Source organism: Poecilia reticulata, linkage group LG14 (assembly GCF_000633615.1).
Source record: "Poecilia reticulata strain Guanapo linkage group LG14, Guppy_female_1.0+MT, whole genome shotgun sequence".
Taxonomy (NCBI): Eukaryota; Metazoa; Chordata; class Actinopteri; order Cyprinodontiformes; family Poeciliidae; genus Poecilia; species Poecilia reticulata.
In genome coordinates this window covers 19,929,275-19,949,651 of record NC_024344.1, presented here as the reverse complement: position 1 = coordinate 19,949,651, position 20,377 = coordinate 19,929,275, and the positions used below count along the sequence as shown (strand labels likewise).

At 40.8% G+C, this 20,377-nt stretch overlaps 1 protein-coding gene across 3 annotated transcripts in view; it reads left to right on the top strand.

Annotated features, from left to right (window-relative positions):
- sptbn4a (spectrin, beta, non-erythrocytic 4a) overlaps nucleotides 1–20,377 on the top strand; it is a 37,608-nt gene that overhangs the window by 8,014 nt on the left and 9,217 nt on the right. For all 3 annotated transcript variants that reach the window (XM_008428325.2, XM_008428324.2, XM_008428323.2), the window contains 12 exons: nucleotides 7,155–7,418; nucleotides 9,884–10,117; nucleotides 12,166–12,255; nucleotides 12,338–12,616; nucleotides 12,710–12,840; nucleotides 13,802–14,006; nucleotides 15,487–15,732; nucleotides 15,852–15,986; nucleotides 16,095–16,336; nucleotides 18,391–18,529; nucleotides 18,628–18,712; nucleotides 18,971–19,182. In XM_008428325.2, the coding sequence (XP_008426547.1) occupies nucleotides 7,155–7,418; nucleotides 9,884–10,117; nucleotides 12,166–12,255; nucleotides 12,338–12,616; nucleotides 12,710–12,840; nucleotides 13,802–14,006; nucleotides 15,487–15,732; nucleotides 15,852–15,986; nucleotides 16,095–16,336; nucleotides 18,391–18,529; nucleotides 18,628–18,712; nucleotides 18,971–19,182 (2,262 nt within the window). The remainder of the gene's footprint in view (nucleotides 1–7,154; nucleotides 7,419–9,883; nucleotides 10,118–12,165; nucleotides 12,256–12,337; nucleotides 12,617–12,709; nucleotides 12,841–13,801; nucleotides 14,007–15,486; nucleotides 15,733–15,851; nucleotides 15,987–16,094; nucleotides 16,337–18,390; nucleotides 18,530–18,627; nucleotides 18,713–18,970; nucleotides 19,183–20,377) is intronic.

Below are 20,377 nucleotides of genomic sequence, written 5' to 3'. Positions count from 1 at the left end.
GAAAAATGATGCCGTTTTATTGCTTATTCATTAGCACATTTGGATAAACTTTTTGATGCAAAAAAATAATAATAAACCAGGAATCTAAAGTGAGGCCTTACACTAAGTGCAGAAGATGGCTGCCTCATAGACTGTCTCTCCGGTGCCGGCTGCCGGGAGTTTCCCTGTGTCGCGTCCAAACAGATAGCTACGGAGCCCGTCGTGTCACTCAGGCCCTGCTAGCCTTACCTAATCCAGCCATCCGTCTCTGTCGCTACTCGAGAGACGGCGAGAGAGGAGGACGCCGCTTCCTGTTGTGTTCAGAGAATTCATCGTCCTCTCGGAGCGTTCCCGTTGCGGCCTGCGCCTCTGTTCTCTCGCAGCACTTACTCAGCACATGAAGCCGGCCGCACAGCTCCGGGCCGACGCGTGCATGTGGGGGATCTGTGGGTGCTTCTCTGTTACAGTGAGAAGACTCACAGTTGACCTTGTGCCAAGCCTCGGCACGAGCTCCAAGCTCAGCACTCTAGCACATAAACAAGGATGGAGCCTGAGCAAATTCTGTTTATTAGCTATAGATTAACTAATAAAATGTCATGTGAATAAAATATAACTTTCACGAGGAAGTCCCGTTTCTCTTTAAGCGCATGGATATTATCCATGTGCTACTAAAAAAAAACAAATTTCTGTGCCTTCTGTGTATGTACTGCAATTATAAAATCTCACATAAAACTTCAAAATTTGGTAACCGAGTAAATAAATAAATTTACAGAAGCAGCTTCTTCAGATACTTCAGCATATTAAAAAAAAAGTTGAAGAATACAATACGTCTTCTATTGCTTGATTTTATATTCTTCTTATAAAAGATTTCTGACCTGGTGGTCTTTATTTTTCCTTGAAATGATCAAAAAGAGAAAAGGAGGAAAACCTGAGTATCTGAAAAGTGTAACATGCATTTGTATTAACCTCTGAGTTAGTACTTTCATTGTCATTCATTTATCAAGTCTTAAATGGACTTAAGTCTGGAATTTGACTGGGCTATTCTAATACATCATTGTGGAGTCATCTAAACCATTCAGTTGTAGCTACGACTTTAAGCTTTATGGTCTTGGTCCTTTTAGTTTTCCATCACACACACAGCATCTTCAAAAGTCCTACAAGTTGTCATGTTCAAGTTCTGAAAGTGTAAGCACCGAGATTCACTGCAAATATGTTGCATTCATAGCGGTCAGGCTTTAAATAAAGAATTGGTTGGAAACAAAAGAACAAAAAGGAAGGACTTACATATTAGACGTAGATGTAAAGTTTGGAATTACAAATATTTCCGCTCATCGGTTTCTTTTGCCATACGTATCCAGAACCTGAAATACTTTAGTCAAATTCGAGACTTGATTTTGGCTTTCTGGACACCATGGAAACCCAGAGGAGGCCAAAAATGGAAAGCCTTGGTGTCATTTGACCCTCATCCACATGTTTTTCTCTGTCCTACATGGCTTGTGGCGATCATTGAACCGGTCTTTTTAAGGTTTTTAAGGCTTTCTTCCTGCCAGTCTTTGCCGTATTCTGTCCATTTCTAGATGACCTCTTAAAGGTAGCTCTGTAACTTCTTCCTCCCTGACTTGTCTGCTGTGTACCTTAGTTTTTGTGATGCTGTTTGTTCTCTAATGTTCTCTTCCAAACCTGTGAGGCCTAACACAGGACAGATGGATTCATGCTATGTTTATGGTTATTGTGTAACAAACTGTGGATAAGTTTAAGAGGTATTTAAGAGTTTTGCAATGACTTTTCTATAAAAATTTCTGCCACTTCTTGGAATTATTGACAGGTCACCTTTCATCATAAGAGTTTTGAGTTGGACTGACTGTTGAACTGTCTCTCTGAGCTGCTGCAGACAGCTGATTGATGCTCACAACAAAAATGACTCGCCGTTTTTTTCTTGGCAAAAGATTTTGTCGTTGACTTCTAAGACTAACTACAAATTATGAAGTATCTGATGCAGTGTTTTCAAGTCACTTGTTTAACGCCTCTTTGCCATCATACTAATCTTTAGCCTCTTCCACAGACTCTATCACAATCAAAAGTAGGAACTCTGGCTGAGCTACTTCAAAATGTTTCTTCCGGTCAGAAAAAAGAACAGCCTCCTTCCTTCTTTTAAATGCTCCTTTTACTTATGTTCAGATTTCGAACATCCATAGATTCATAACCAGAGTGTCTCCTGGAAGGCATTCGCGTATCATGTTATCATAAATCAGTTCAGAGCTTTTATGTCCTGCTTCGGCTATAAGACGCCTCTGCTTACTGTCGGTGTTTGTCTCTAAATGGAGCGTAACTTCTTCCTCAGGTGTTTAGTTTGGACCCCGTTATTCACCCTGTGACTCCAAAAGGCTTTGGTGTTATAACTGTATTTGATACATTCATTTCATTTATTTCTTTTTTATAAACAAGTTTTTTTTCCACCTTCCTACTTATTGCTAGTTCTGTTGCATGAACTTTGACTTACTAATCCAGGAAGGGCGTAAATCTGCAGCTCACAGCTTCACATATTTGAATCTATTACATATACATATTTTCACATTTTGTGATTGTGCTTCACATATTTTTTGACATTTTTTATGAGCTTTGATTTTTTATTTTATTTTTTCTCTTGAAAATGGACAAGATGGGAATTACCAATAAGGCAGCAGAAACACTACAGAACTGCTACAAAGCAGACTGGTTCCTTACAAATTTTACGAATATGTATCAGAAATAGAACATGAACAAAATTAGAGATTCATTTCAAATTTCAAGTGAATGTAAAAATTGAACCGTGTCTTTATTGTCATCTTCAGTCATGCAGGTGTAAAGTTTCTGAACCCTGAATAATTTTCCGAGCTTCACACAATACAACCACATAAATCTATTTTTGTATCTGAAAAAAAAAAAAAAGATTTAGGTGGTCACACCCTGGCTAAGAAATGTAAATGAAACTATCGCAATCAATATTTAATTATTATTGTTAAGGAAAATGTTAAGCAGAACACAAATAAGTTAGCCTTTAGTCTGAGGTTTAATATCAGATGTTTTTTGCTCAGCGAAATCATTTATTCACAAACAAGCCCCAACATTTGTTATACCTGTGTCATATTTAATTTCTGTTTGATTCAACTAAGACATTTCTTTTAGGAAATGAAACAAACAGGAATCTCTATAAAGATAACAAAACAACGAAGAAAGAAAAACTATGTATTCCGCCTCTGATGTGAACTTGTTTTCCAATATAGTCTGGTATTAGACATGTTGATCTGGGAATATATTGCATCCCCAGGATACTTAGAGGTGTTTTGTTGAATGGATCCATCTAAACGTTGGAGGATAGTCGTTTTCTAGGGCTGAACTTGGGCACCCTGGACTTTCATCCCCAGATTGTCATTTGGAACGGAAAAGAAAAAAAACTGACGTTGACTTCACTGCCAAAGTAATTTAATCCGTCCAGACTGTAATGTCTTGTCCTTAATCCCAATAAGCACACAATATGCTACAGGGTTGCATCATAATCAGTCATGGCTGTTTCAGTGAAAGCACTTTATTTCTTAAAGTTTAGTCCTGCTTTACCCAGGTTTTTAGCTATGCCAACATGCGTGGTAAAGTAAAGGAAGCAGTGTGACACAAACTTTACGATTTGGGACATTTCACTTCCTACCAACTGCAAACTTGCATCTGTCATTCTCTTGCTTCGAGGTCCAGAGCCGTAGCATTGGAGGTAACTTCAACCCTCCATTACATTTAACTATAATAAACACCAAGGCATGCAGAACATGTCTAGAAGTTGGCTTGAAAGTGTCTTTTAAATGCTGCTTTTCACTGACAACTGCAACACATTCTGACACATGCCTTGATTGGTCATATTGTAGAAACCTATGGGGTTATCACAGCTCATAGTCTCCTAGATTAAGTTCAATTATTGGGTAGCAAAATGAAAACGTTTGTTACATTTTCAGCTGCTGGGGTTTGCTTTTACACTTCGCTGTGCCAAACAAGCCTTAACTCTGGAAAACATTTTTTACCTCCTCACCTGTGGGCATGTTGCACCAAGAACCACTGAAGAAAATGACACCAGAACCTCTTAACAAGACACTGAGCGCAACTTCCTTCATTGCAAAATGCGAAACAATCCTTACGGTTGTAGGATTTCTCTTTCATCTTTCGCAAACTACCACGAGCCATTTCTCCCACCAGCTCTAGACACAAGTGATTGTTTTGGTTGTTATTACCCAGAATGCTCTGCGCGATAGTCCATTTCCTGCTTTTGGAGCGGTTTCTTGGAGTTCACGTATGTATTCACACCGCTCCAGAGATCACTTCAACCCAACCAACATCTAGGTTTGTAGGCGGACCAGAGTTTGCATTTTATGTATTCACACCTAGCTAATTGTGCCAGGCTTTCTAGACAAACAAATTAGAGTTCGATTGGACTGCACCTTAGTCACCAAGGAAACATTTTGTACTTTGCATCAACATGGTTCACACCCAGTATTAGTTGAGGATTCACCTCCACAGTCTCTGCTGCACTCTCTGTGGCACTGCTACAACTTGGGTTGTAGTAACTAAGACAAATGTTTTTTTTTTGTTTTGTTTTTTAACTAGATCTTGCTAAAACAATTTGTAGATAATATTTTGGGGAAAACTGAAATAAAAGTCCATTGGAAACCTTCAAGATCCCAAAGCCTCAATTAAAATTGAATGTAGAGCTGCGATTTCACAGATGGTCCATTTTTCACTTCTTTCGCTGAGATAAAGCGTTTTTGGCCTCTCAACTTCTGCTCTCATAACATATAAGAATTAGACCTGATTCCAGTTTAAAACAGCCAGATCTACTGCTTCTCAGCAATTCTGAGATGTACCACATCTGATAAAGTTAAAAATTAAATGTAGAGCTTCGTAAACCCAAGAAGTTCAATTGGGCTTGAATTCCTCCTGGGATGATTGCTACACAGCTAAAAAAGAAAAAATGCAGTAAAATCAAACATTGACTAAAAAAGTGCACAGTGAAACGGACGGTAGGATATTTTGGTCCCGTTCGATTTTGGAAGACATGTTTTAACACGTCCGAAGAGAGAAAATTGCAAAATGAAACGCTGTAAATGTGCTGATAACAGCGCAAATGGGCATATTTGGTGGGCAGTCATTGTTGTTTGTATAAAATAAGCCCTTTCATCCCACCTACTGTTCAGCTATGCTGCGTCAGCATTGCAAGAAAGCCAGCAGAATTTGGCTGCACGCTGCCGCCATGAGACTGTGATTTATGTGTGCTGGCCTTTAAAATATCCCACTATGTTTGCCATAAGCGCCTTGAAGATTCGTTTCACAAATGCCCATTGGATCACACTGTTCTCCGGGAGTGCAGCATCACAACAGCCTCATTCCTGTTCTATAAACCTTTGATTCTTTCGCCTTTCGCTCGCCTTCTTCCTCTAGTCTGCTTCCTCTCTGCACCCTCCCTCCCTCGCTCTTCTTCTCCTCTCCTCCTCCCCTCTCTGATTCCTTCTCCTTCTGCCTCACCTCGCGTGTCCGTAAAGCCAAGAGACGGAGGAGAGAGCGAAGGAGAGGAGAGGGAGCCGCTTGCTTTCTGCTGGCTCTGCATTATGGGAGGGAAAGCGAGGCTGAGTAAAGATAGGAGCAAGAGAGGGATGTTTGAGAGTGTGAGTGCTAGCAGCAGTTGAGCAGAGAGCCTGTGCCAAGAGAGGGAATGCAGCACTGCATTATGAAAGCCATAGGATATACCTCAGGTTCAACTGTGCGAGAGATTACAGAGCGAAGCGGCGGTCGAGGCGCACGTTTCATCGCGTGTAGCTCCCGCCTTCTTTTAACGTAGAGAAAATGTGCCTTTTATTTGACGTTGCACTGCAGACCGGAGCGCACACAGGGCTTCCTTCCTTCAAAAGTCAATTCCACAAGCTTCTATCATCTCATCCAAATCACATTATTCACAGAGCCTGGTGTTTCTGGGAGGAAAAGGGAGCGGAGAAGAACAATGGGGAGGATATAACAGGGGTTTGTTAGAAATACCATGGATGATTTTTAGGTCAACTCAAGGCCAAAAGATGCTTTTTTTTTTCTACACCTGCTTGTGAGCATGTAGGGGGGCCTCCCGCCTTAGGATGGAGATCTGTTATGCCCAGCTATTTTAGGCACTCACTCTGTTTCTGGCATCATCTGTTATTCGCTCAGGTCGTTCCTGTGATACTGTAACAAAGATCCACAGGTTTTTGCTTTGTTATGTGGTGCCTGGGAGAAATATTCATGCACACACAAATTACGTAAAGTCATGATTATGAAGCAAATGAACTGAACTTGTATAGCGCTAATGCAATCATTTTGACCACTCAAACCAAAGCGCTTTACTAGAGTCACATTAACAAACAGATCGGTGGGCAATTTGGGGTTAAGTGCCTTGCGCAGGGGTTTATCGACATGTGGCAGGAAGAAGCTGGAATCGAACCTACAACCTTCCGATCACAAGATGACTACCCACAGAGCCACAGTCGCCCTGGAAGTGGAAGTAAATGTGTGGTTTTCAATCGTTTTTGTAAGAATCAGTCAAACGTGGTATTTGAATTCAACACCCTTCACTCTGATACCCACAAATTAAAAGCCACTTATCATGCAAAATTCACTTTTTGTGCATTTTTGTATTTCCATTTGGTTTTCCCTAGTTGTTCCAATAAAATAAATTCAAGTTTGAGGTTGGAACCAGACAAAATGTGAAAGATTTCAAGGGATGTGGATACTTTTTCTCTCAGTAGGCACTGTTGCATCCTGGGAAAGTGGGCTGTATTCCTCTGGTAGCCGAAAAGTGATAAATTCCAGTAATTAAAAAATTATATTTATGGCATTTATTGAATGTGATTGTAAGCTGGATTTGACATGTAAAATGGCTGACAGTGAACAAGTTGTGCTGTTGATGGATTTCTAGTGTGGTACAAATTGGGGCAACAATCACTTGAGAGCATAAGAACCTTCCCTCGAAGCAAAGCCTGACATTAAAGACTGTCTGTGTGCAGACTGAGGAGGAACCAGTGAACCAATGCAGGCCTTTTGCCGCCGATAACATTTTATAAACTCGACACGTTGTGGCTCACAGTAAAATAATGCATTTTAATAACTGCTTGCTCATTTTGACTTTCTCCACCCAGGAGGGTCAGGAGCTGATCCAGGAGAAGCCGGAGCTGCGTCCGGTCGTGCAGCAGAAGCTGGAGGAGATCAGAGAGTGCTGGTCAGACCTGGAGACCACCACCAAGGCCAAGGCCCGCCAACTCTTTGAGAACAACAAGCCGGAGCCGGCAGTGAAGAGCTACTCGGACCTCGACAGCCAGCTGTCCCACCTGGAGCAGCAGCCCCCACAGCTGGAACAGGCACACCACCTGCCCACCTTCAATGAACAGCTCCAGAAATTCCAGGTAAGCGCCAGCGCCTTACTGGGTCGCCCCGAGGAGACATTTACAGCACCTATCAGTCTGTCAATGAGCAGCAACAAAACATCTCAGATGATCCAAACCTTCTCCTCAGCAGCAGTTTGCCAAAGAGGAAACTGTCATCCTCCATGTATTAAGTTAAATTCAATCAATTTTAAATGTAATTTTACTTTAAAATTAAATGCAGACCCATTCAATAAATTGAAATATTATTTTAAAAAGTCAGTTTATATTAGGAACTCTAACCCTGAGTGAAACACGTTATATACAGGGTGGGTCATAAGCTTCCATACATAGAAAAAAATAAACATTTTATATTGGACAACCGTTTTTATTTTTGTGGGACTCTGTGTAATCGCTGCATGTCTTGGACCACTTTGTGGTTGATCTGCAACATTTCCAGATTTCTGAAACTTGCACATAAGCTTTGCCACATTGCTGTGTGTGTGATGCTCGTTCCATGTTTTCTGTTAGAGTTACGTGCAGCCATGCGACCGCTTCCCAAGCCAGCCGTCGGCATAATTTAAATTCTTTGCTCTTATGTCAAACGCATCATCTTGGGTGTCTGAAATATAAAAGAAATGTTACATTCTCCTACTTATGGAAACTTATGGCCCACCCTGTAGATTAACTGTTTATCCGCCATCATTGGTACCTATGCTAACTAGCCTTAGCATTTGTGGTGAACATTGTGGTGAACCAGCTGAGAGCGAGGGAAGTGGGGGGATAACGTAAGTAGCGCATACAAGAGGGTGATTGACAGCACTAAGATGGTCCTCCTGTCTCTGATTGGTTGCTTCTGACAGAGTGTATTTCTGCAGTTAGAACTGGGAACAGCGTTCACATTTTATCTGTCTGATAGTGTCACAACATTATGACATTATGATAGTTTTAACAAATATGTGAACATTTTTTTAAATAAAATTTACATGCTGGAAGTTTAAAGGTTGTGTTTTTGAAACGAGCCTCATCAGAAGGACATACGCTCTAATTTCATGAATGTGACTGTGTGTCTCACTCAGATTGCCGTCTGTGCACAGCGGCTTACTAAAATTTACTTGTCAACTTCTACGCATTTCATCACATTACAACAAGCAGCTACAAACGTCCATGATATCATCTGAAAATGGGAAGCGGATGGACAGACATGACCGTCCACCTAAGCTGAAAGGAGAGCATTAGTCAGAGAAGCACAAGTCAGCTGGGAGAATCTGTGCATGTGACAGCTGGACAATTCTAGCTGGTAAGAAGAAAGCCTTATGATGTCAGGTTTGCAGTTTACCATAGGCCACTTCAGGGACGCTGCAAACCTGTGGAAAAAAGACCAAAACTGAACCTTTTGTCCAAAATGTAAAGCATTAATTATAATTGCTGAAAGAAACAACACTGGATATTAGGGGTGCACCAACACATTTTCCTATGGCTTTACACAATCAGTTCCAATCAGTTCCATGAGAAACTGATCTTATCCATCAAGCTTATCTAACTCTGCAAAGGCCTGAAAATCAGCCACTATCTCCTTTTCCCTTTTGCTCTGCTGAGAGAGAGCTGACTGACAGAACCGCCCAACACCCCACTGTTGCCAACTAAGCAACTTTGTCCCTATATTTCAGGTCAGAACAATTGGTATGGGCCAAAATCGGACAAAGGCAGACTAAACAGACTAATCATAAAGATCGGGATGAGCAATCAGTGAACCCCTGATGGATATCAGTTTGGACAAATTGTCCTCAGTGTGTAGCATGATGGTGGCGGCATCATGCTTTAATGAGCCGGAACAAAGAAGTTAGTCAGAGTCGGTGGGATTAAATCCAGGACATCACAGAGAAGAAGGGAGATGTAACACTGGAGTGGCAGTTCACCTGGCAACAGGACAACGACCCTGAACATACATCCAGCTCCACAGTGGAATGGTTTGGTTGGAATCGTATTGATATGGTAGAATGTCCATATCAGTGTTTTGATCTAAATTCAATTGAGAATCTGGGGCAAAACTTGACTGAGGTTGTGCTATTTCACGAAGAAAAGACAATCCTTTCGGCTATTAAATGTGCAACGCTGGTAGAAGCTGAAGCTCAAGCAGTGACAGTCGGCTCTGCAAAGCATTAATTTTGGGCGTCTGTATAGAAACGCAGCTCACACTTGTCAGATTTTGAAACATAATCATTTTGTGCTACCTTACAGTTATGCGCTTGTTCAACAGGTAGTTCTCGAGGTACCATACAGCTCCGTCTGAAACATTTCAGTTTGCTCAGCGGTGGCATGTTCTCAAACGTAATGTTCAGTGGCACTAAAAAAAAAAAAAAATGCCTCGTGTGCTTTTTTATTCTTCAAGTGAGGCAAACTATTATGTAACCCTGATATGTTCTGACAGGAAAACAGCTGATGCGCTCTGTCCACTTTTCACATACAGTGGCTGCAACATGACCTTCCTCTCCTCTTCTCTGCAGGCGATGGAGTCTCAGATCGGGGACTTCTACAAGGACATGGGGGAGCTGGGAGGCCTGCAGGGCCTCAGCCTTCCCCAGCGAGGCCTGGTGGCGGGTGAGAAGGAGGGCGGCGAGCAGTCGGGTGAGGTGGAGACCCGCATCGTTCGCCTCATCGAGCCTCTGAAGGAGCGGCGCCGCATCCTGCTGGCTTCCAAGGAAATGCACCAGGTTGCCCAGGATCTGGAGGATGAAATTGTGAGTTTCCTCTTGCTTGATGAAAATCCATCACTCAGCTGCTGGTGATAAGACACACATGCTTTATGGTTTTAGTCAGAAGCCGCATCCACTCATCCTGGACCTGAATACCATCTTAATTTGGGCTTTTAATAATGCATTTCAGCCAGTATTTTTTCAGGATACAATTTTACAAAGAATAAGAAACTTCAAATCATTTCTAAAACAGGAAGTAGGTGCATAATTTTTTATATATATTTTGAATATTTCGTTAACAACTTCGGCAATGTGCAGGCATTCCTTGTAGACCACAACAAATCTCTGGAGAAACTTAAATAATGAGTTATAACAACATTTCATTTCCCTTTGGGATTAGTAAGATAATTTTGAATTGAATTGAAAAAGTGGTATGGACCGCCCTATGAGGATTTAATCCAAACCCTAACCCTTTAGTTTGAATAAGTATCTCAAAGTGCTACAACAGAATAGTAAAAACATTTGAAAGGTATATAAAATAAACTTATTTGAGCTTTCCATTATGTCATGATGTTATTCCCTCATCAAAAACATACCTTGTGTGTTGCTTTGATTCTTTAATGCATGTTTGAGAAATCCTTTAATCCCCGTGGCAACCATTCAGCTGTGCCAAACACCCGGGTGACGCGAGCAGCGCCTTCGAGGCGCAGCTCCTCCTCAGAGCTCCACTTTCCAATTGTTTCTGAGTCAAAAATTGTTTATGAATTGAAATGTGACCCTAAAAACTGGAGTTGAATTGAATCACTTGACAGTAAAATATTTGCTTCTGCAGTTTGCACCCTGCCTTTCAGATGTGCTAAATGTAGATGCAGAAACATTCTGGTTCACATTTAATAAATTGCATCGCGGGTGCTAAGTTATATCGTTGTATATCGTCCTCCCAGTATTTTACACTTCCTGGTGATCAGCATATGTTCTGCATATTCATGAGAGTAAACATGCTAAATGTAAACCTTAGAAAGGTTTGCTTGTATAACCTTTAAAAGCCCACAAAGGTTTTAAAACATCCAAATAGTTGGGGATTAATGTGTATTTGAGCTAGAGTGTGTATTTTTGACTGCATTAGTTGTCTCCTAAATTCTTCTCTGTAAGTCAAAAATATCTTGCAAGTTTTAGATTTTGAATTTAAATGACCGAGTTTGTGAAATGTAAACACACAGTAGTGAGTTGTGCTAATTTTTTTTACTATCTTTGTTATGTATCCAAGAGATGAGAAAATAATGGGTTTTTTAAGTTACAGCTTAAAAGAAAACGAAAGAAGAAAAAGAAGCACTATTTCCCAGGGTGCTTTGCAGCAGGTGTTTGTATCCTGTGTTGCACTGTGAGTGAGATTGATCTGCTTGAGTGTGTAAAGACAAAAAATTCTTTTAAAACAACTGTTATTTTTGTAACAGTTGAGGACCATGTCTTATTGTTTAAGCCTTGTTCAAATTAATTTTTTCTGAGCAGAATTCCTTGTGATATTTAATAAAAATGCATCATCAGGTACATGCAAGTTGAACCAAGAATTTAATTTCTTCTTACTTTCAATAAGTACTGAGGGCAGTTTTCTTCCATATTGTGATATAAATATTTGGTTTAAATCGCAATATTAAGTTAAAACAACTCCAATTCAAGATTGATGAGCAATCAGAGTCTAAAAAACTGTCCCTTTCAGCTTTGTTAAAATTCAAATTCTGAGTTAAAACCAAAAAATTTTTTCTGCCGAACTTTCATTTTCAAGTTAAAACGACCTTCAAACGTTATAGTGTGTGTGAATCAGAGACATTCCATGATAAATTCAAACTTCAGCACTCAGTTTGTGTTTTGAACAATCATTGAAACTGTTTGTTGTGTCCAAGTTTATCATCGAAAGACCAGAATTAATGACATTTATTCTTATAGTGTGTCTAAAAAAAACATGCTACAAAAAAGGTTTAAAAAAAATAAAACTGGGAACATTCATATTTCATATTGTGGCTGAAATTCTTAAATGTTCATTCTAAAAAAAAAAAGGAAAAGAAAACTAAATGATGCGCTTATCTTTGTTTAAGATGTGGATCCAAGAAAGGCTTCCTTTAGCGTCGTGTAAGGATTATGGGAATAACCTCCAGAGTGTGCAGCAGCATGTCAAAAAACACCAGGTACGTCTCATGGCCGACCTTTGGCTACGGCTAGCTGACAGGTGGACATTCTCACCCTAAGAGCTCGTCTGTGATCCTGCAGACACTCCAGAGAGAGCTGACGGGGCGGCGGGCTCGGATCGAGGAGGTCTTGGATCGGGCCGCCATCATCGCCTCGCTAAGAACTCCAGAGGTGGACTTCGTGCGCGAGGGAGCGGGGCACGTGCGCCAGCTTTGGGAGGTGCTGCAGCTGGAGACGGAGAGGCGCTCCGTGATGCTGGACGCCGCCCTGCAGTCTCAGCAGTACTACAGCGAGGCCGCCAAGGTGGAGTCCTGGCTGTCGGGGCAGAAGCTCCACGTTGCCAACGAAGAGAAAGGCACGGTACGTTCGGACGAGTGGTTCGCTCGTCAAGTGGGCGTCGATGGCGAACACACTACGTCTGTTGTAGCTTGACATTACGGTGACTTTTCACAGGATGAGGCGAACACCCTGCAGCTGCTGAAGGCTCACCTGGCTCTGGAGCAAACAGTGGAAACGTATGCAGAGACCGTAGGCATGCTCTCCCAGCAATGCCAGCATTTACTGGAGCTGGGACACCCAGAGAGGTTTGCTGTGGACTCATTCAGGCTGTGAAAAAGTATTTGAACTCCTTACAGATTTATTTTGTGTTTATTATTGTTTTTGTTTTTTTGACTCACTAGAATGTTTCAGATCATCAAATATATTTAATATTAAAAATAAGACAAAAAAAAAATCTAAATACTTTTTTGATTAAACAAGCTATCCATATCAATTTGGCCCTACCTGAAAAGCTGTCTACCTCACTTAAAATAAAAAAAATATCTAAAATATAATATCCATTTGTTTGTTTTGTTTTGTTACACTTAACTTATATGTGACACATAATTACACTTAAAATTGCTTTGGATTTATTTTCAATATAATGAACATGATATAGGAATAGAGGAGAGAAAGAAGCACAGAGAGAACACAAGTCTCACCTCCCTAGAAGCCTGCCTCTAAACCTGCAAGAGACAAAACAAAAACCAAGAAACTACAGCAACAATATTTACGTATAATAATTGAAATTATAACATCACTGAATAATACAGTGTTTTTTTTGTTTTGTTTTGTTTTTTTCCAATTTCTCTCACCACGCACAGGCACAACTCAAGTCTAAACAACTTTTTATTTTAAAAAAAAGCCTGATTCTAACTTAAATCTAATTAAGATTCTGTAGCATGATCTCTAAATGGCTGTTCATTTTTGCAAACCTTTCAAAATAAGTGGGACAAAATTTCTTAACAGGAACGTAAGACTCTCCCAGTGACGTAAGGCTCTTTGACAGTTAAAATGCTTGACTGTAATTTTTGCCACATGAGGTTCAATGACAAATCACTAGGTTTTGGGTCTAATTTTGTCTGAAAATGTATTTGATGATCCAAAATATTTCAGTGTTGCACAAAAAAGGGGAAAAGAGGAGGCAAACGCTTCTTTATGGCACACTCGGGTTGATTATTTGTCTGTTTGTGGCTGCGCCATTGTCGTTTTCTCTACTTTCCACAGTGAGCAGATCACTAAGCAGCAGTCCCACATCGACCGACTGTATGTGTCCCTGAAAGACATGGTGGAGCACAGAAAAACCAAACTGGAGCAGCAGTACTGGCTCTACCAGCTCAACAAGGAAGTTGAGGAGTTAGAGAAATGGATCACTGAGCGCGAGGCCGTGGCCAGTTCCACCGAGCTGGGCCACGACCTTGAGGAAGTGACGGTTAGTTCACCAGCATGGGTCCAGTGTCTGCTTTACCCCAGGAAATATATCTGAGGATAGAATATGTACAATGATCTGAGGGCACAAAAATAGAAAAAAGGGACAAAAACAACACCTGCATTTCATTCCGACTTTGACTTGTGCTTCGCATGAATTTGCGAATATTCAGTTAAGTACTGAATAAGGTGAAAGTGTTGATTGTTTTCAGTCTTTGTCTTAATTTTGCTCATTCACTCGTGAGTATTCAGAAACAGCAAGGGTTAAAAACTGCAAATGATTTCAGAAAAACGCCTCGCTGCGTCTACTGGTCGGGAATCCAGTAGGAACTCCCTCAGCCACGTGTGAGGAATGTGTGCAAAGTGCGGTTTTACTTTGTCCTGTTGAAATATTTATGGACGAGATCTGGTGTTCACAGCAGTGGCTGCTGTGTGTCTCCAGCAGTCACTCTGCTAGAGGTAGGACACGCCCTGGACAGGTCGCCTGTCCGTCACATGACAGAGCTCATGATCAAAGATAAATCATCAAAACATCAGTGGAAACATGCAAAAGCTCCTCAGCAATTATAGGAAGAGTTTGAGTTTATAGGGAGTCTAATATTGATTATTGAGGAAGGTATAGATCTTTTTCAACACGGTATTTGTTATTAAAATGGATGCAATATGAACACTTTTTCTATTACTTTATCTCTTGAGAGATACCTGTAAGTTAAATGGTCATTTAAATCAGCATGAATATGTCAAATGAATCGTTTTGTAGTTTGAATTATTTTGGGCTTGACTGTAAACCAACGAACAGTATTTTGAATAAAAAATTTGTACAACAAATACATCTAAAATTTAGTGTTTGGATCATAATTATGAACAGAGTGCTGCATTCTATATGTCAATGAAGTAATACAACTATTCTGTCTGATATATTTAATTTTGATGAAGCGACTCCACAAAACAGCAAAAATGTGTTACAAGAGGAAAACGTGTAGCTGCTGTGTTTTTGTTGGGTATACAGACAACTGTATAAATTGTCAACTTCAGAAACCTAAATCATTTTCTATCTAAAAAGATTTTGTCAACATAAAAATAAATCACCACCTTTTTTGCCAAGATTTATGAAAGAAAAAAAAATCAGTTTTGGCATAAAAAATTACATATTATTTTTAGGAAGGTGACGTTATATGATATAAGTTATAAGTTACTTAGATATAAGTTAGTTACATTTTGTCCCAATCAGTTCAACATCGCGCACTAACATCTACATCAGGTGTAGCAGTGAAAGTCAACATTTTGTGCAGCTGTTGTTTATGACCAGTTACAGACAGGAAGTACAGATTACATTTAGCGTTTTACCTTTTATCATGTACCAATATGTTTTTGATCCTTATGGTGTGTGTGTGTGTGCGTGCGTGTGTGTGTGTGTGTGCGTGCGTGCGTGTGTGTGTGTGTGTGTGTGTGCGTGCATGCGTGCGTGCGTGTGTGTGCTCCAGGTGCTTCAGGAGAGGTTCACCAAGTTTGCCTCCGAAACCAACAGCGTCGGCGAGCAGCGCATGGAGCAGGTGAACAAAATGGTGAACGAGATGATCGACTGCGGTCACTCGGACGCTGCCACCATCGCCGAGTGGAAGGACGGCCTGAACGAGTCGTGGGCCGACCTCCTGGAGCTCATGGAGACGCGCAGGCAGATGCTGGCTGCGTCCCAACAGTTGCACAAGTTCTTCACCGACTGCAAAGAGGTAGAGTCAAAACAAATGACGTGTGCCGTGACTCTTCCTTCTCCCGCACGTCAGGTAGACGGCGGGAGAGGATTCTATTTTTAAAGCACTCGTGATGACAACGCTTTCCCGTGCTGTAGGTCTTGGCTCAGATCACGGGGAAGATGAAGCAGCTGCCAGAGGTGAGGGCGTGCCAGGCCAACATCACCAATCCAGCCACCCTGCAGAGACTCATGCACTCCTTTGAGCATGCCCTTCAACTGCTAGTCGCGCAGGCAAGCGATAAAACTTCCCTCTGCAAATAAGTTATTGTGCGAACTAAGAAAGCGTCTTTTGGTCGGACAAGCGACTAGACTTCTCACGTCTCTTCCGTATCTTTGAAGGTGAGGCAGCTCCAGGAGAACGCTGCCCAGCTCAGGACCATCTACGCTGGCGAAAAGGCAGAGGCCATCATGGTGAAAGAGCAGGAAGTCATGGACGCTTGGAAGGAACTGCTGAGCTCCTGCGAGGCCAGTCGCATCCAGGTGACTTCAGTGACCGACAAGGTGCAGTTCTTCTCGGTGGTGCGTGAAAACCTAATGTGGATGGAAGGCATCATGGGCCAAATAAGATGGGATGAGCCAAGGTGAGACATGTGTTTCTTTGCTGCCGCTAGTTTGTGTTGAAGTTGCTGAAAGCATGCGAGCATTGAGTTGCACCAAGTGTCTCTGCGTTCTCTTGCGAACGCAGCGGACCGGAACGTCTTTACATTCTGTGTGAAACTAGGCAACCTTTAGTGCTCTGTTGGTTTTATCATGACCTAACACGAGGCTATGAAGTTCCCGCTGTAGTCTCTTTCCAAAACCAGCTGCATTTCACATTTGCCTTACAAACACATTTGATTTGAAATCTTGAAATGAGCAATGATCTCCACCTGAGTATTATTTACACAGGAAATGAAGGTTGGAGGCGGTGCACGGCCAAGTGGCTTTTCTGTGTGAAATATATACTGAGAACGTCTGATCAGACTAATAGATATGAAAGAAATAAAAGATGCAAAAGAAAGTTATTTTTAAATAGGTTTAGAAGTTTATTACACTGGAATACATTTTTTTTAGAAGACATGAACTCTGACCAGAAATGTTGCACAAGTTCTGTTTCCACTACATGTTTTACAAAGAAAAAAAAATCATCTTTCAGGACAATGTATAGCCATCAGAAATGTCTACATATCAGATTTTATAAACCTACAGGCATGGAAGTGACTGGATCTGATGAATCCAGAGATTTAGACAGGTGGCCCAATACGTTTGTCAAAATAGTGTTATGAGGTTAGAGAACAACTGTGCCCCATGTTTTTGTCCCCTTAACAATGCAGTAGATTACTTTTATTAAAATATGGTTTTTGCATATTTATTAAAAGTGTCACAATATCCTGACAGCATAATATGAGATAGATAATCTGTGAACAAATTGAGTTCTCCTTTCTCCTCCATGTGGTCCTGCAGCCATCTGCAGGATTACACCTGGTCAGAAAAAAACAATCAGAGCAAGTAGGACTGTCTTTGCACTGTCAGTCAAGCTCATGTATGTGCTACTTACCATTTTTTAATATCTAAAAAAATAAAAATAAACATTAAATAACCCTACCTGGACAAAGCCCGCTGTGGAGCGGGCAAGCACGTGACACATTTATAAGGCTTCGTAATAACACAGACGGCATACCGAGTGTTCATTTCACCTCTGGTGGACAGTAAGGACTTCAAACTTTATAAAAGTGGTGTTTTTATATTGGTTTTGTGGTTATTTACTTGAAAATAAAGCCAGGAATATGATSGATCATTTCCGCCTTACTGTGTGGGGGTCTAACTGTACCACATTTCGACACAACCAATGAAAATGTGTTGACGGTCTGTTGCTAGGTAGAACGGAGACACGTGGGGACAAACGGGGGGGGGGGGATTTGGATACGGCAAGAGACTAGGAAGAATTGATGCTGTGGATTTTACTAAGAGTGTTTCGATAGGTTTTTTATACAGTAAGTATGTTATTTAGAGTTTGTGGTGTGTGTAGTGTTAGTAGTAGTTTTGCTAGCGATCGCTGCATGGCTTCGTAGCGAGCTCTGACGCACTGAGAAGAGAAATACTGCGCGCCGGAATGGCCATTTAGACCTTGGCCTACAAGGGTTAAAGCTTTTAATATTCTTAATGGTTTTAATTTGTAATTGTAAAAATATATAATTAAGATATATCTGACAAAAAATGCTAATTAAAAAACGGACAAGCTTATACTGAAGATCACAGGTGCATTTTATTTGCTTTAAGAACTGCAAGTAATGATAGAAAATTTCTGCAATGTTCGTTTTAAACAAAATAAAATTGCCAGCTCAGTGCTGAGAATTCTGAATGATGTTTTGGACAAGAAGCTATCAAGCCTAAGATATTGCTGCCTGGTATTTTTGCCAAGAGGTTGTTTCTCTGGAACCTATCATAAACTCTTTATAAAAGTTAAATTTTTTTAGGCGTTTTAAAACACCTTTTTAACTAGTTGGAGATGCAAAATAATAGAAATTGCTGGTTGCCAGGTTTGATCATGAGCCATTTAACACATATTTAATTCTTTACCTTCCACAGGTTATTATTATGAACTTACAGTATTCAGTCAGTCTTTTCTGAACAATCTTGACCTGTTTGTTCACAGGGACCTGACGGCTCTGGAAGTGATGATAAAACATCACCAGGATCTAAAAGCCAAAGTAGACGGCCGCAGCAAGACCATCCAGCAGTGTGCAGACCTCGGCAAGATTTTGATAGCTGCAGGCAACCCAGCGTCAGAGGAGGTGGGGAAGGCAAACAAACGCACATTTACTGGCACACATAAAGCAGCATCGCAAAAAGTTACCATCCTGTCTTAAACTACCTAAACATGTCGCAACAGATACAAGAGAAGTTGGACAGTCTACTCACAAAGCAGAAGGATCTGGTCGAAAAGTGGGACAAACACCAGGAAAGGTTACTACGGAGTAAGTACACAGACCTTTAGCTGCAATAGAAAATGGACTAAGACTATAAACAAGGAGGCCCTTGTATGTAAAAATCAAACATTACTTTAGCTTTAGGACTATTATTTGAGCTGCAATCCATATTGGAGTAGCACGAATCGCAATGCGCGCACACACTCAAACATGTAAATACCAGCTTTACAGTTGAGTGGGCATTAATTATAAAACATAACATGATTATGTAAGGTAAGTGTGCTGTTTGTGTACGGTCACTTCCAGAGCAAGAACACTTCCAGTTTGCCCAGGAGACGGTGAAGGCAGAAGCCTGGCTGAAAGCCAAGGAGCCACTGATGAGCTCCAAGCAGCAAGAGGGAGAAGAGGCCCGGGCCCAAACAGACGAGGTTGAGCAGCTCATACTTCGCCACGAGGCCTTCCGCAAGGCCGCTGTAACCTGGAAAGAACGCTTCAGCTCCCTCCGCCAGCTTTCTGCAGTAAGCTTTACTGTAGATGAACGTTTAATCGTGTCTGCTGTAGCCACAGTTTAATGCTGCTAGAAAAAAAGAAAAAGAAAAAAAAATGACCACAGGATGCTGTGTTTGCTTAGCAGACATTTGCACATGCCAGCAGTTGCATCATTGAACGCATCTTGTGATGAACGCATTTCATGAACCCTCACTCGTTCGGCCTTCGATGCTACATTGATTTGTGTTTAGAACAACGAGTTAAAAACGCATACAGCTGCGTCTCAGTGAAACCACAAAACAGTTGTTTGTGTCAGTGGTTTAATTTAAAAGTAAAACTCCATTGCGTACAGAAATATTTATTTCAAAATTCATTTCTGTAAATTTACATGATTGAAGCTTTCAGCTGATGAAAACCCAAAATTTGGTTAATACAACCTCATCATACAGGATCTGCTCACTCTATTGCTCTTAAAGCATGCTTAATCATTGTTTATATATTTAATTTTTGTGCATTCTTAGCTGACAGACTATGGAACAGTATGGTGTGTTTAGTTTTCTTAACAAAGTGCAGGGAAATTGTTATTTTATTTAAACGATTTGCCCACACACAGTTAGTTAGCCTGGACATAGCCTCGCTTTGCTATTCCGCTCGATTAAAATCTCTCTTCAATCAATCAATCAAATTTTATTTGTATAGCACATTTCAGCAGCAAGGCATTTCAAAGTGCTTTACATAATTAAAATAAAAACAGCATGTGACATTGAATAAACAGTGAGAAAGATTTTAAAAAAAGATAAAAACATTAAAACCTGCACCCCTTTTAGGACTTCAGTTAAGCATCGTTTAACTGGGACTCTAACCCTGTGGGACTTTAGTCAAAAACACCGTTTGACAAGGACTCTAAGCTCTAGGTTTTTAGTTGAAACGCCGTCAACTGGGACTCTAAACCCTGTAGGAATTTAGTTAAACGTCGTTTAACTGGGACGTTTTCCGGGGGGCTTTACATCATTAAAATGTAAACGGTGAGAAAGAGAAATAGAAAGAAATTAATAAATAGATAAAAAGTAAAGGTAAAAACATTAAAAACATCGAAGACWTCAAAACCCACACTCTAATCCTAATTTAGCCATAAGCAACTCTAAACAKGTGGGTTTTAAGTTGAGATTTAAAGGCACCCAGTGTTTCAGCTGTTTTACAGTTTTCTGGAAGTTTGTTCCAGAT